General features: G+C 40.4%; 1 protein-coding gene across 4 annotated transcripts in view; it reads left to right on the top strand.

Moving 5' to 3' along the window:
* Positions 1-15,659, top strand: part of TTC27 (tetratricopeptide repeat domain 27) — a 198,691-nt gene extending 183,032 nt beyond the window's left edge. For 3 of the 4 annotated variants that reach the window (XM_078349511.1, XM_035272835.3, XM_078349512.1), the window contains 4 exons: positions 6,051-6,248; positions 7,528-7,639; positions 12,177-12,277; positions 15,424-15,659. In XM_078349511.1, coding sequence (XP_078205637.1) covers positions 6,051-6,248; positions 7,528-7,639; positions 12,177-12,277; positions 15,424-15,546 — 534 coding nt within the window. In that variant the 3' untranslated portion in view covers positions 15,547-15,659. Of the gene's footprint in view, positions 1-3,648; positions 3,708-6,050; positions 6,249-7,527; positions 7,640-12,176; positions 12,278-15,423 lie in introns of those variants that run through there. The other variant, XM_078349513.1, reaches the window with a different exon arrangement.
* The last annotated feature ends 1,122 nt before the right edge of the window (positions 15,660-16,781 follow it).

Genomic DNA, 16,781 nt, shown 5'->3' with positions numbered 1-16,781 from the left:
CAAGGTTCTTAGTTTCTTTGCATTGATTTAATACATGATCTTTTAGCTCACAAAAGTTTCTCATTATCCATCTTCTGAAGTCTAATTCCGTCATTTCGTCACAGTCATTCTCCGTCCAGCTTTGCTCCCTTGCTGGTGAGGAGTTTTGGTCCTTTCTAGGAGGCGAGGTGTTCTGGTTTCGGGTGTTTTCCTCCTTTTTGCGCTGGTTTCTTCCCATCTTTGTGGATTTGTCCGCTGGTCGTCTGCGTAGTTGCTGACTTTTCGTTTGGGTCTCTGAGTGGACACCCAGAATGTTGATGATGAAGTATTTCTGTTGCTTTGTTTTCCTTCTACAAGTCTAGCCCCTTTGCTGTACGACTGCTGAGGTCTGCTCCAGACCCTGCTTGTCTGGGGTGCACCTCTAGTAGCTGTGGCACAGCGAGGGATGCTACCAGTTTCTTTTTCTGCTCTCTTTGTCCCAGGATGATGCCTGCCTAATGTCAGTCTTTTGGATATAGAGGGGTCAGGGAGCTGCTTGAGGAGACAGTTTGTATTTTATAGGGGTTTAATTGCTGAGCTGTGCACTCTGTTGTTCATTCAGGGCTGTTAGGCTGCTATGTTTGATTCTGCTGCAACTGAGCTCATTAAAAACCCCCCCCTTTTTTTTTTTTCTCAAATGCTCTGTGTTGAGGGGTTTGGGCTTTATTTTTGGATGTCTGATCAGGTGTCCTGCCCAGCTAGAAGGCAGACTAGCCACTGTTTGGCTGCCGAGGCTCCGCCCTGCTGTTGTGTGATTCGTGCTGTTCCTGCCGGCTCTGCTGTGGTCTCCTCCACGCCCTGTGGCGGAGTCTCTTTGTTGTAGCGTGTTGCCTCAGCAACGGCAGGCTGCGTCAGCAGTAGGCGTGTATCTCCGTTGGGGCGGGTTGCCTCGGCAACGGCTGGCTGCGTCAGCAGTGGGCGTGTATCTCAGTTGGGGCGGGTTGCTTCGGTAGTGGTGGACGCCCCTCCCCCACAGAGCGTCTCGGACCATCTACTCGGGATAGTTTGAAATCGCAGTTTTGTTCGTCCCACTGGGTATCCCAATTCCTGCAATCCCCTGGGCTGGGCTACTGTCCAAGTCTCATTCAGTCTCAAGTCCAGCCCTCTCAAGTCTCAGGTTGCCGGTTCAACAGGGCACCCGGACAAGCGCGCCCTGTGGGGATTGCTGGGTAGGGCCGGCCGCCGCCGCCCCGGCTGCCGGCGTCGCCAGGCAGACCTACTGCCTGGCTTCCCGTGTCTTTTTTATACTTGGGAGTTTCCCCGTTCTGTGGGCAACAAAGATCAGTCTGGAAATGCAGCACTGACTCACCGTTTGCAGATTCAACGAGAAGAGATCCAATCCTGGGTTGTTCTCACAGCGCCATCTTGAGTCCTCTCCAGGAGTTGTGATCTTTTGGAGGAGGAGAGGCTTTCTGGTTTTGGGTGTTTTCATCCTTTTTGTGCTGGTTTCTTCCCATGTTTGTGGATTTATCTACCTGTGGTCTTTGTAGTTGGTGACTTTCAGATGGCATCTCTGAGTGGATGTCCTTTTCATTGATGATGAAGTTATTTCTTTCTGTTTTTTAGTTTTCCTTCTAACAGGTTCCTTTGCTGTAGGACTGCTGGAGGTCCACTCCAGACACTGCTTGCCCCGGGATCACCTGTGGTGGCTGTAGAACATTTAGGGTTGCTGCCAGTTTCTTCTGTTATCTTCATCCTGGAAGGGTATCCGCTAGTTGTCAGCCTGAGCTTTCCTTTATGAGGTGTCTTTTTGGATATATGGGGATCAGGGAGCTACTTGAGGAGACAGTCTGTCGCTTATAGGAGCTCAAGTGCTGAGCTGTGAGCTTTGGTGTTCCGTTCAGAGCTGCTGGGAAGGTAAGTTTAAGTGTGCTACAGCGGAACTCATAACTGCATTTTTTTCCCAGGTGCTCTGTCCTGGGAAGGTGGGGCTTTATTTATAAGTCCCTGACATGCTACTGCCTTTTTTCACAGATGCTCTGATCAGCAAGGAGGTAGTCTAGTCACAGTCTGCCAGCAGAGCTGTTGCTGAGCCGCTGTCAGCTCTGCCCAGCTGCTGTGTGAACTTCCTTGGAGTTTTGTTTACAGAGGTACAGTTAGAACCGCCTAGGTAATGGAGGTCTCCCTTGGTAATGGCAGACTGCCTCAGTAATGGCTGATGTCCTTCCCCCCAACGAGCTGTACCGTCCAGGCCCCACCTGTGCTTCCTGCAAAACTCAATCCAGAGCGTTTCACATTGCTGGACTTTGTGGGGGTGGAACTCATTGAGCCAGATCACCAGTCTCCCTGTTTCAGCCCCTGTTTTATTCAGTTGAATGGGTGGCTCTGTCTCCAAGGCGTTCCAGGCACCAGTTGAAACAGCTGCCCAGATTTTTGTGAGTTTTTGTGCGGAGACCCACAGTACTGGCTGAAATAAATAGCCATCCTGGAAACCTGTGGAGCTTTTCAGCCCTTCAGTCTTCTGGTCTGTGGGCAGTAAAAGTCATTTGGAAATGCGGTGATCACTCACTCTCTGCATTGTTCTTGCTGGGAACTGCACTCCAGAGCTATTCGACCATCTCTGATCTTCTCTCGCCCTCTTTTTTTTTTTAAAGATAGATTTTCACCCTTGTTGTCCAAGCTGGAATGCAGTGGCATGATCTTGGCTTACAGCAGTCTCCACTTCCTGGGTTCAAGCAATTCTCCTGCCTCAGCCTTCCAAGTAGCTGGATTATAGGCACCCGCCACCGCACCCAGCTAATTATTTTTGTATTTTTAGTAGAGACAGGGTTTCACCATGTTGGCCGGGCTGGTCTCAAACTCTTGACCTCAGGTGATCCATCCACCTCTGACTCCCAAAGTGCTGGGATTACAGACGTGAGCCATCATGCCCAGCCTACTTGCCCTCTCCTTAAATGTTGTTGTGTTCTTTAAGATTCTGTCTTCAGCCTTATTCTTGCCCATTGTAGTCTCTTGAGGCAATATCTGCCGAGACCTTGTTATCTATTCTTTCAAAGTGGAACTGTTTGCTAAGCTCCAGGCCCAGCTATTTCATTGGTCATTGAGCATGAAGATGGGGAGCATGAAACAAATTGGTTATTCCCCCTCTTCTCTCTCTTCTGGTGGTATCTGCATATGAATTGGGCAGAGGCATTCAGTATCTGCCCTACGTACAGTTCCATTCCTTCTCTACCCCCACAACAGACAGCTGCATCACCTCCCTGCCCTTCTGCAGTTCCCATCATACCTCTGCAAATACACGCACAGGCACACGCACACAGAGGAGGCACACACACACTTGACCAACTTTTTCCCTCTTTAATGCCAGCACTTCAGCTCTTCATTTTCATGGCAAGCACATGAAAAGCTTTCTCTCCCTGTGTCGTCTCCACAGTAGGCTAACATTAAGGGATGGGATGTTGAGCCAACTACAGAATTCCAGAAGAAGCAAAGTATCACTTATTAGTATGTTTCATTTGTATGTTAGTCACTATCTTAATAAATCATCTTTTTCAAAACATGTTAATACCTGAAATGCTTATAGAATGATCACTAGAAACAAGCAGTACACATTCAGACTGTTTCTTCTGCATTGTTACTTTTAGATTTAAGGACACCGGTGGGATTGTAATATGAATTTCATACTTTCAGATTGAAAAGTACACATGTGGGATTGCAATGTGAATTTACAGACAGAGATGATGTACCTTATTCTTGCCCATTGTAGTCTCTTGAGGCAATATCTGCCGAGACCTTGTTATCTATTCTTTCAAAGTGGAACTGTTTGCTAAGCTCCAGGCCCAGCTATTTCATTGGTCATTGAGCATGAAGATGGGGAGCATGAAACAAATTGGTTATTCCCCCTCTTCTCTCTCTTCTGGTGGTATCTGCATATGAATTGGGCAGAGGCATTCAGTATCTGCCCTACGTACAGTTCCATTCCTTCTCTACCCCCACAACAGACAGCTGCATCACCTCCCTGCCCTTCTGCAGTTCCCATCATACCTCTGCAAATACACGCACAGGCACACGCACACAGAGGAGGCACACACACACTTGACCAACTTTTTCCCTCTTTAATGCCAGCACTTCAGCTCTTCATTTTCATGGCAAGCACATGAAAAGCTTTCTCTCCCTGTGTCGTCTCCACAGTAGGCTAACATTAAGGGATGGGATGTTGAGCCAACTACAGAATTCCAGAAGAAGCAAAGTATCACTTATTAGTATGTTTCATTTGTATGTTAGTCACTATCTTAATAAATCATCTTTTTCAAAACATGTTAATACCTGAAATGCTTATAGAATGATCACTAGAAACAAGCAGTACACATTCAGACTGTTTCTTCTGCATTGTTACTTTTAGATTTAAGGACACCGGTGGGATTGTAATATGAATTTCATACTTTCAGATTGAAAAGTACACATGTGGGATTGCAATGTGAATTTACAGACAGAGATGATGTACCTTGTCCAAACAAGAAAGAAAAAGCACAACTGAATTTTCTGTCTTCTTTTATCACTGTATGTAATTAGAACCATGAGTCTGAGTTCACATTCCTATAAGTATTCATGTTCCAGAAGAGCCCCTACTCCTCAGCCACATGTCATGCATGGATCAGAATGTTCTGTGAGGAGACAGCAAGATCTCATACTGGTGGCATTTCTCTTAGCTACACTGTCCGAAAGAGGCATATTCATTCAGTCTTTCAGACACAAGTATTTATTGAGTCAGTGCAGTATGCCAGGCACTATATTAAATATTGGTGATACAAAATGATAAAATATCATCATCTCCCTGCATTTCACAGTAAAAATGAAGATGTGGGCAGTTGTCTCTTGGACCCTTGGTGGTCTACAGACTGTCAACATCAGCATCACCTGGGACCTTGTTGGAAATGCAGACTCTTAGTCCAAGATGGATCAGCATCTCTATCCAGGATTCTGCATTTCTAACAAGCTCCGATGCCAGTGTGTTGGTCCATGGACGGCACTGCCTAGCACAGTTTTAGAGTACTTTTTTCAAGCTGGTTCTTTTGCTGTCCCACCATTAAAGGAGTGAAAGATTGAGGTAGTGTTTTCTGTGCCTCCAAGGAGCTGGCTTCAGACACACAGCTTAATGTAGATATGACAGATGTGCTTTTTTATAATATAACCTGCTGTGGGCTGCAGTTTAAGCCATCTATCAGTATTCAAAGCATCTGGCATAGAATGTGTAAAGACTAACTGATAAGAAGATAGCCAAGAAGTTGCTAAATGGGGAGCCAACCTGGGGTAGTTGGAAAGAAAAGAGATACTTGCTAGATACTTCGCATGCCTAATGCAAATGCATTCGCAGTTTATCATTTAGTAATTAGGAGAGGCTAGGACCTCTTTAAGTGGAGTTAGAAGGTTGTTATAGCATCCCAGATGAAGTTAATGAGGCCTAAACTAAGGTAGGAAAGGCTGTATTTAGGATTCATTAGGAATGTTGAAAATCAAATCAGTAGTTGTGGCAGAAGTAGGAGAGAATCTAGGCTAATGATCAGATTATTGGGAACTGTGTGGATAGGCTCACCTAGAGATTACCGGAGAAAGAGCAATTTGAGATCTATGTTTCACTCTTGGATAGATGGAGTGTGAGATGTTGGTGTGACCTGTATGGTAGATATTGAGATGCACAGTCCTGGAGCTCTAGAGGGAAATCTGACTGGAGCTGCACAGACACTAGCGAGGCCAACTCAGCGATATATATGAAGCTGTAGGTGTAGATCTGATCATTCAGAGAGAATGCTCTAGGTAAGAAGAGCCAAGCACTGAACATGGGGCTCTTTGTATGAAAGGAGAACCCTCCCCAGAAGCTTGAGAAGGGACATCCAGAGAGGTGGTCAGCATGAGATCCTAGAAAGTGCTCCAGGATTGAATTTTATTTTATTTTTTAAAAGCTTAAAGGATACTCTTAACAAGTTTCATGAGGTTTTTCATTGTCATTGTCTTTGATGATGGTGAAGTAGCTCTTTGTTTTTGTAATTGTTTGTTGGTTTCTAGCTTACCAGTTTCTTCTGTGCATTTTTAAGGTCCTTAAAATTCTAGTCAGGGCAGTGATTGATGGGATGACTGATCGAAGTGGAGATGTTGCAACTGGCCTCAAAGGAAAGCTGCAGGAGTTATTTGGCAGAGTGACTTCAAGAGTGACAAATGATGGAGAAATCTGGAGGCTGTATGCCCACGTATATGGAAATGGGCAGAGTGAAAAGCCTGATGAAAATGAAAAGGTAAGTCCTTCATTCCTCCTGAGCCCTTGCCTTTCGTTCAAACATGTGTATATTAGATCTACTTTTTTGATGGGTGGAGGAAGAGTTTAACAATTTGAAAAAGAGGGTTACTGTGCTCGAGTTCAGTTCTGATTCAGTCTTTAACCTACGTACTTTGAATTGTAGGCTGGTTAAGACTTGTCACATTCATGTTTTTATTTTCCATGAAGTTTTCTTACATAGTTGTTCTCTTTTTCCTGCAAAAGGGCCTCTTGAAATTGCCACTCCTACTAAATCTGCAGCAAAGAATTGGCTTTTGTTATTTATTCTACGCCCCTTTCTGTAGGCACATTGCTAAAGACTACAGTAGATAGGTGCAAGGACAGAGGGAGCGCTTAGATCTGAGATGGAGACTAGGAAAGGAAAAGAGAAAAAGGAACAAGATAAGCGTATTGGAAGAGAACTTTTAAGTCAAAACATGTAATACTTTCCCGAAGGTTGCCCTGGCCTTTCTCACAAGTGCAACAGAACACCAGTTCCACTCAAGTTATGCCTTTAGCCTCTTATCTTAGAACTTAAAGGAGCCTGCAGAGTTTCCAAGGTTGGGATAATTGTTTTATGTTTCTTTTCAAAACATCCACAACAAATCAAATGTACTCCTTGCGTGGGTTTGGAATTAGCCATGGCACAGCTAATCTGGATTCTTTGCCATTCTCTCCTCCCTCAGTCCACACAGCTGGCTTCCACCATGGCCTTGTCAGCAGACAACACATATCACCTGCACACATGCACACTCCTACTTTCTGTCCTTCCATTTCTCCTTGAATTATGGACTTTCTTGCATATATGGAATTAAGAGTATAAAGAATTCTCTGATCTGTCACTTCTCCCTCAAGGATTTGAAAGAGGATATTTTAAACATCTGTGAGATTACATATCTACCAGCAAGTTCATTGTTTTGACCAAGTTCATGCCTCATTCTCTAAACAGGGTTCTTAAACTGATGGCTACAAATGCTGAGAAAATCTGTATACTTACAGATTTCCAAACCTGGCCTTTATATTTTTCTGGTTGCAGGGAAGTGTCTCAATCCAGGTACATCCATTTGATTTCTTGTCACTGCTTATTGCCTCTGGGTGTGCATTTCTACCCCTTCTTTGATGAGAGTAATAGACGATGTGCTGCACAACACAGGTGCTGCTTTTCACGTTGGAATTAGTTCCATATGACTTCCAGGAAACAGAGTTTGAAATGTGAATTCTACTTATTATTCTGAATGTTGTTCTTTCTCTTTCCTCAGGCATTCCAGTGCCTCTCAAAGGCATACAAGTGTGACACCCAGTCCAGTTGTTGGGAGAAAGATATTACGTCATTTAAGGAAGTTGTTCAAAGAGCCTTAGGACTTGCACATGGTATTCGATGTAACATTTGATATCCATGGAATGTTTTAACTTATTATCTACTGACAAAAAAAGAGTGTTGGTCAAAAGTAAAGTTTCATTATAAATAATATCAAATTGTTTCATTATATTGACATTGTTGAATTTAATTCAGCAAACATTCATAGACCACCTACTATGTAATAGGCATTTTGGAATCATAATAAAAAACAGGATAGAGGCTTATGTTCTGTTTGAATAAGTAACAGAAATTAGAAAGTTTTTTAGAGGTGTGAAACACCTGTACAACTTTGCCTAACCTTCATTCCACACAGAGTCTCTTTGTGTTGATTGCATAGCGTTAAGGAAACCTGTTGACTTTAATTTGACTTACACATAGATCTCTGGAGTACATAGCAATACGCAAAGAGTTATAGCATATACAAAATAAATATAAAATACGAACCTTATCTTTGGGAAATGGTAGAGGATATTGTTTGAGGAAAGGTTTAACCTTACATATAAAATTATATGCCTGTTGGGTAAAGACAGTCCAAATAAGGATTGCTTTTAATTATTAATTTTCAAAAAATGCCAGTGAAATTTAATAATGCATATTTATATTTATATTTGAATATGAGTGTCTGATGCAGTTCTAATAAAATAATGACGCCCCCAATGTTAAGAACTGAATCGCAAGGACTATGAACCAATCCTAAAGTTCTCCTCCTACTTCTTTGCCTAACCTCCTTCCTGCCACTAATAATTATAACAAATAGGGAGCCAATAAGGAAGAATGCAAAGGGCAGAGCTTTAGAATCAGGGAGATCTAAGCTCCAGAACCGGCTCTACCACATGCTTGCCAGTTGACTTTGGGTACATAATTTACCTTCTCTGAGCCTACTTTTCCTCATCAGTAAAATGGGATAATACCTACCCATGAAGAATAAATGAAAACATTCAAACCCTTAGGAGTATTTCACACATGGCTTAGATGTTAATATCTTACCCTCTCACCACCACCCTCTTCCTTCCAGAGGGCTTAAGCTATAGCTGATAAGGGACTCAAAACAAAAAAGAGAAAAAAGGAAGAACAAGAATAAAGTTTTTCTTGCTTATAAAGGTGTCACAGAACATTCAAACAATTTAGAAATTAGCTTGATAGTTCCCAATTCTACTTTTGACCTTGATATGTTTGACCTAAAGGATACAAAGATTCCATTTCCTGGGTCCACCTACCTTTTGGCAGGTACGGTAGAGGTGCTGAACTCTATATAGCTGAAAGTCAATGTAGAAAAGTTTGGAGTAATTGCTGATAGATCCGCAGAAGGATGTTTTTGGTGTGGTTAGAATTCATGTGGCTTCTGCTGACCTCATGGTGGGTGGGCTCAGATGGGATCCAGTCCCTATGCTTTTGGTGTTTATGGGTATAGTATGATATTTGGGGAAACCCACACTGATGTATTAGGTACATAATTAGCAGGGTAGGATTTGCTTTGGAAAATTTATCTTATCTACTTCAACTTGCCAACTCTAAATATTTCTGTGAACTGCTGGTCTGTAACAGTCAAAGCCACGATATCTTCTGTACACACCAAGTGATGGTATTACACCTGTCAGAGCAATATGCAGGTTAAAGAGAAATTCTAGGAAAAAATCTTTATTTTGCATCTTAAAGTTGGGTTTAAACTATTATTGGTATCTTTTTTTTCATCAGGGCATACTTGGAGAAAAGCAAGTGTCCATTCTTTTAAGTTCTTTTTTGATGTCATTGAATTATGTGTTCATGCTCCTAAAATATTTTAAGCATATTTGAGTGGATGCCTAGCTTTAGTTTCTAATGGTATTTTAGATTTATAAAGATAAATCCTAATTGTTTCCTTGCTACTTTTTTACATCAGTGCTCAAAGAATGAGCTGGATTTCTCTGTGTCTGAGTCTCTTCAAAACACTGTTCCTCTACCCTACCCAATTATGAAAAGGAAATACAGTCAAGCATCCCATAGCAACATTTTGGTCACCAATGGACCACATATATGACAGTGGCCCCATAATATTATAAAACCATATTTTTATTGTACCTTTCCAATATTTAGATAAATACTTACCATTGTGTTCTGATTGCTTGCAGTGTTTAGTACAGTCACATGCTGTACAGGGTTGTAGCCTAGGAGTAGTAGGCTATACACCATGTAGCCTCTGTGCATAGTAAGCTACACCATCTAGGTTTGTGTGAGTACACCCTGTGATGTTCTCACAACAACAAAATGGCCTAACCACGCGTTTCTCATAACGTATCCCCGCCATTAAGAGATGCATGACTGTATAACGTTTAAAAAAATCTCCACATGGTTTACTCCTTGTGTTGCTATCATTAAGGTGGCCATGTACTTCAGAAAGCTTGATAAGATATTGCAATATTGACATAGTATTTGAGGCCTCCCTGTAACAATGTCGTCATTGTGTGCTCATTTGGATTGTCTGGAAAGTTTACACTTACAGTTTCTGTTATTTTATTTTCTGGGAAAGGGTGGGCTCAAGTGTGTTAGCTCTTTGCCATCCAGGAGTTTTAAAAATAATAGTTAGGCATTTTAGCTGTAGTCTACATGGAGGAGGCTACATGGAGGAGGCACTGCTGCCTCAGCTTTTCTGATGATTTGAAACAGCAAGTCATTCCTCTCTCTACAGCTGTCTGTCTCTATCTCAGTCTATAATGCCTTTTGGAAATGGGATAGAGTAGGAAAACTAACAGAGTATGTGTCTTTTTGCTTTACTGTTGTTTTTCTCAGAATGAAAATAAAAGACTGAAAAAAGAATTACAGCAGTTTCTGATCTAAACCTCTAGGTACTAAACAGCTCAAATACAGCTGCCATGGTGGTTACAACTTTCCTCTACTAAGAGAGACAGACTAATAATCCTCACTCTCTCTGGGCTAACTCTGTCCTTTGAAAATTGACTTAACATTGCCAATTACTATGCATTCTTTTACCCTTTAATGAGAAATGTCAAAGTCTAATTCTTACTCCTCATTATTACTCTAAAATAGGAATGTCAAATATAGTTCTTGCTGGCCATGGAAGATATTATTAATTAATGACAGAACTCTGTTTTGCCAGGCACAGGCAGCCTCTACTGACTGGTTAGTGTTTGCATGCAGAAAGAAATCTATTGGGCTGGGTATGGTGGCTCATGACTGTAATTGGGAGGTCAAGGTGGTGGACCACTTGAGCCCAGGAGTTCAAGATCAGCCTGAGCAACATAGTGAGACCCCCATCTCTACCAAAAAATTAAAACATTAGCTGGTTGTGTTGGCATGCACTTGTGGTCCCAGCTACTTGAGAGGCTGAGGTAGAAGACACTTGAATCCCGGAGGTTGAGACTGCAGTGAGCCATGATTGTGTCACTGCACTTTAGCCCAGTGACAGAGGGAGACCCTGTCTCAAAAAAAAAAAAAATCTATTTTCTATTCTTGGTCTACAATCTAGAGTATGGAGTAGACTTTAATCCTTGCACTGTTTAATGTCATTTTAAAATGGTATCTGGTTATTGGTCTGTTTGAATTTCATGAGCATAATTTAGGGAACAAAACCAAGAACAAGTCAGTGGGGAAATATTGGGCATTACATTTGTACGAAGGTCTTCACTTGTTCTCATAAAGCATTAATAGCCAGGCCTTCTATCAGGAAGGAACATGCTGTCTTAATAATTTCAGGTTTTAGAAGAATGGGTTCCCTGGAAAGCTGGTAGCGGAGTTGTGATTCACTTTTCCCCATCCTCTGCTGATGCCAAGCCTTGCTCAGGAACTTGAGAACCTGGTTGTGGTCATGTTCTCTAAATGAAGGCACATAGATGGTTGTCAGTTCTTCCGGAATGGTGCTTCAAACCCTGAGTATGAGAATGTAGTAAGAACTGAGCCGTACATATCTGTCACGTCACGTCCTTGGGCTTGTGTCATCGGCTGTTGTGAAGCTGCCATAGGGAACTTGGTAGCCTGGAAAGCCACACAAAGATGTGCTGCATTTGTTTATGTCTGTTTGGGTACTTTGTTTTCAATAACATTTTGTCTCCTTGCCTACTTTTATTTGTCTGTGCACATGTGTGCATGTGTGTGCTTTAATGCATGTGTGTATAGGTGTTTAGGGTCTCTTCCCAGTGATCCATAACTCACCAAAAATCACCTGTTTTTTTTTTTTTTTTCAAAATTTCCTGGAACAGTAAATTATCATTCTTAAAGAAGAGTATAGAAAAGCCAGATGCAAAGGCTCACACCTGTAATCTCAGTGCTTTGGGAGGCTGCGGCAGGAGGATCACTTGAAGCCAGGAATTCAAGGCTGCATGCCTTACCTCCAGCCTGAGCGACAGGGTGAAACCCTGTATTTTAAAAAAAAAAAAGAAGGATAAAGGGAAAAGTTATGTGCATAATTATTATTATTTTTCAAACATAAAAAATTTCCAGGAAGTATTTCTAAAGTCTGTTACTATAAAATTCTAATTAAGTAATTGGCATTTGAACCTGTGAATTATCATTACCACTTTTTAATGGATGTTTCTTTCCATGTTTATCTTCCAGTGGCCATAAAATGCAGTAAAAACAAATCCAGTCCCCAAGAAGCTGTTCAAATGCTTTCTTCAGTTCGACTCAATTTACGGGGCTTGTTATCTAAAGCAAAGGTGAGAATGACATGTGAATTAGTTGCCATGGTCAAATAGAAAAAGGTCATTAGTATCAACTTATTGCTAGTTATTAAATCCTTTACATCAGTGATAATTTTAGGCGCATGTTATATTTTATTTTGTAGCGCCCTTATGGTTGATTGTGTTAATAAGGATCCTGTTGGCTCAATGGCTAGACCACTCTAAATGTATGTGACTTAAGAATCTTCGAAATTGGCCGGGTGTGGTGGCTTATGCCTGTAATCCCAGCACTTTGGGAAGCTGAGGTGGGCGATCACTTGAGATCTGGAGTTTGAGATCAGCCTGGCTAACATGGTGAAACCCCATCTCTACGAAAAAATTCAAAAATTGGCTGGTCATGGTGGTTGGTGCCTGTAATCCCAGCTACTCAGGAGGCTGAGGCAGGAGAATCACTTGAACCTGGGAGGCAGAGATTGCAGTGAGCTGAAATTGTGCCATTGCACTTCAGGTGACAGAGTGAGACACTGTCTCCAAGAAAAAAAAATTCTTTGAAATTAATGTTTACCATTCAGCCCTTAATGCTTTCTTTAAATTATGTTAAAACAACGCTCTTGTATTTATTGTCATTTTCCCCAAAGTGTGGCATATATGCCACTGGTAAACTTTCGGTTTAAATATATATTTATTTCAGTACATATTAGAAAAACGTAGACTAGCACATCAAACCTATATTTTCATGAATATTATTGCTTATTTTGTATTTACAATAGTGATGTAATGTTTCCTTTTAAAAAGAGTCAAGTAAGTTAAAAAAATTGACTTAGATAAAAATTTTAAGTAGGAGGTATATGGATTTGACCAAAATTGTTAAGGTAGATGGTGATTCAGGTTTGACAACTGAAATATGCCTTTAGTTCACAAAGACTAACTTTTGGACCAGTGCGAGGCGGGAGATGCTTAAGAATCACTCAGGGAGCTTTATTGAAGATGGGATTCTGGGGCTCTATCTGTGACCAATGTAGATTCAGGAATGGGATGGAACCCAGGAAATCTGTTAAATTTCCTAGGTGATTTTACTGTGCAGCCAGGTTTGGAGTATACATCTGGAAGAAAATTTAGACAAATATAACTTCCAGCACAATTTAGTGCTTACTTTTCTAATCTTTACTTGCTTTCATTATGGGAATCTTGGGTTGCAAAGTAATTTTGACTGACTTCTGAGAGTGAGTCTGGCACACGGAGGCCACTTCTGAATACCTTCGTACTCTGAAACAGTCTTTCCAGAGTATGTTTTTTCTTACTAATGGTTTGATCTTTTCAGATCAAGGCATCATTTTTTCCTCTTTAGATAATTAACTTATTTTACTTTTCCTATTTATCTGCATGACCCAGGAGAACCGTATTTCCTCCTAGCTTGGCAGTACAACCCAGAATCGTGTCTCTCAATCATCTACAAGAGCTCCCTCAAAGTCAGAGCAGCAGGGTTTTTTCCTGTGACTTTCCTTCCCAAAGTTGGAACTTTGTTTCCTACTCTTGATTAGATCGCTAAGGCATCCACAACAGTTTACTTCTTCAGGATATACTGTGGCTTCCTTTTGTCTGTGTGAAGCTTTTTCTTATAAATTATTATTTTTATATAAATCTATACTTACATGACTGGAAAAGTGTTGTCTGTGCAGGTACTGTACGTCTTTCCATATTATGGTAGATTGCCAAATAATGAAAATGTGGCCTCAGAACATCATCTGTGTTTAGATTTTCGTTCTCATTAGATGCCATCTGGGTTATCCAAAAACGGGAAAAATTACCTCCCAGTGCCTCCTCTGAAGCATGTTTTACATATATGTGGGAGTCTCAGGTTTTGTAGATCATATGCCTTTTCTATTTAGTGAACTGGGTTTGTCAAACTGAATTGCATTCCAAAAAAGTCACTTTTTTAGAACACTTTAGAAAGTGGAAATGAACTAAGATTGAAAATAAATGAGGATAACTCTGTTAAATTGTTTACAGCCTATGTTAAATGGGCGTAATTGAATGAATGAATTTTCTTGCCAGGCCAGGGACTTCGTGGAAATAAGCTACTAGTACCTAGAGACTCACCTAACAAATCATCCAGTCCATGCTCCCCCAAGACACAGTGACTCCCCTGCCCACTTGCACCCTGTCCTTGTACAGGTTTGCTGCCAAGAGTGGCAGGAGGGGGGCTGTTCATGAGAGTGCTGGAGAGTCTGTCAGCAAATTATTCATTCTTTTCTAAGCTTCAGTTTCTCTGTGCTTCCTCTTTACCCCACAGGGAAGTGATGCAGATTGATTATGATTTGCAAGCACTGTCATTCTTAGTTTAAAAAAACACATACAAAAAAAAAAAAAACAACTATGTGAGGCTAGATTATTTTCCTAAGAGGTGTTTACAGATGACACTGGAGCAGTTCCTACTTCATTTTGTTATGAAATGCTATACAAATCATATAGTCAAATCCAATGAAACAGATATATGGCAAACTACGTAAATTATATTTCTGAATAAACATACACACAGTCACATGGGCACACACACACACATACAAAGGGGGGTCATAAAATCCTGAAGCTGATTTTCTTGGGTGTCTATGTTGGCTCAGGAGGCAGTTCCTGGAGAGGCATTTCACAATGTTTTCAGCCGTGGTAGCATTACTGGAACGTGCTGCAATAAACCTCCCAAGGCAATTCCTTCTTCAGGGAGAGGACACACTTATTTTTATTTTGCTGGACTTTTTTGCTAGGATAATCTTTGTGGTCTCTGAGGCCTAAGCCAAATTAATTTCCAAATAAGTAGCATAAAGGGTATGATTTATATGAATTTGAATATAGAATATGTTTGTTTTGCCTGTATACACAATAAATAAACTCGTTTTGTTTGGTTGAATTATGTCTATTCATCCAAAAACTATCCTATAACATTGAAATTAATAACCAGTATTTAGACAACTGCTTTGAAGAGCAGAGCTCATTTGAATTTATAAGTTGAGGCCTGTTGTTTTGATTCATTTAATTATTGTAGCTTGTACATTTCAGTGAACAGAAAAATACACTACCATTGCTATTACAATTGTATAGTATTATTATGCAAAAGGTTTTTAAACTATTTTACTTCAAAGAAATTTCATTGTTTTAATATTTCTGCTGTGTTTTTTATATTACAGCAACTTTTTACAGATGTAGCAACTGGAGAAATTTCCAGGGAATTAGCTGATGACATAACAGCTATGGACACCTTCGTGACAGAGCTCCAAGACCTAAGCAACCAGTTTAGAAATCAGTATTGACTCTGCTGGAAGCAGATTCTGGAAGAGGTGCTTTCACCTTCTGGTAAAAGATATATCTGTATATCTGAAATGCAAGCTATTGATTTTTAAAATAAATTTGTTTTATGACTTAACATTCTTGGTTTTGTGCTCTCAATTTTATATGCTTTCTGAAGTACATTAAATTTTTTAAACTCCCTATCTCTTTAGGTCTAATTACAGTTGAATTCAGTATTCTTACTATTCTTGAGGTATTTTGGCACAAAGGGCAGATAAATTCATTTTGTTTTTAATATAGGGTTTATTCTCCTTCAGCCTAACATTAATTGGATCATACTTTGGAAAATCTTAGTCTAAACAGGTGAAAAATCGCAAACTTATAGTATTGTGAAATCATTAGATTGACTGCTTTATTGTTCAAAAGTGATAAAAGAGTCGATTTGGAGGTAGAAACATTTATACTTCTCGAGATTTGTGCTTGTGTCAGAAAGATACAGACTTGGGTAAATTGGAAATGTGAGCATTGTTTAACTTCTAAATCAAGAAAATGCAAGAAAAAAATGGCATAACCTAAATTTTTACTTAGCTATTGGGAACTAGGCTGTTGCCCCTTCATTATGTATACTGCCAGCCCCAAAGATGGTTGTTTAATTAGGGTATTATGGGTAAAGACAGCTATTAATGGTGCCGTATTATAGAAATGCCAAAGTAAAATGCTTTCAATGTTGATGGAACCAAATATTGAAGGCAGCAGCTGAGCGTAACCATCTTAGTACAAAAGTCATAGCGAGGAGTTCTAAGTCCTGGCTTGGGTTGCTAAATTTTGGGTCCCATGTATAAATCATTTGGCCCTTTTGTCCCCATGTTCTTATATAGAAGATGTAAATAATTTCTACTACTAGCTTCTCTGTGAGTTTCAGCTACTTTTGGAAACTTAAAAATTCATAAAGTATTCTGAACATTAAAAAAACAGTCTTTAAAAAACTTTAATGAATTTTGGTTATGAATGCTTACCAGTACTAAATGCTCTCATTTCTTAACCACCTACTTCTCTTTTCTATTAGCGTATTATCCTTAAAAAGAAGTTGGTGTATGCCCCAGAGCAGTTTCTCTTATAGCAGAGACAATACCTGTGAGAAAGACCAATAAAACGAGTTAACATTAAGGGCCTACTTAAACCTTTTATGGAAGCCATTGAGGACTAGATGGGTGAATGGACGATGGATGATTGATGGGTGGATACTTGAATGGATGGG

The sequence above is a fragment of the Callithrix jacchus genome, chromosome 14 (assembly GCF_049354715.1).
Source record: "Callithrix jacchus isolate 240 chromosome 14, calJac240_pri, whole genome shotgun sequence".
NCBI lineage: Eukaryota > Metazoa > Chordata > Mammalia > Primates > Cebidae > Callithrix > Callithrix jacchus.
This window is presented reverse-complemented; position numbering and strand designations above follow the sequence as displayed.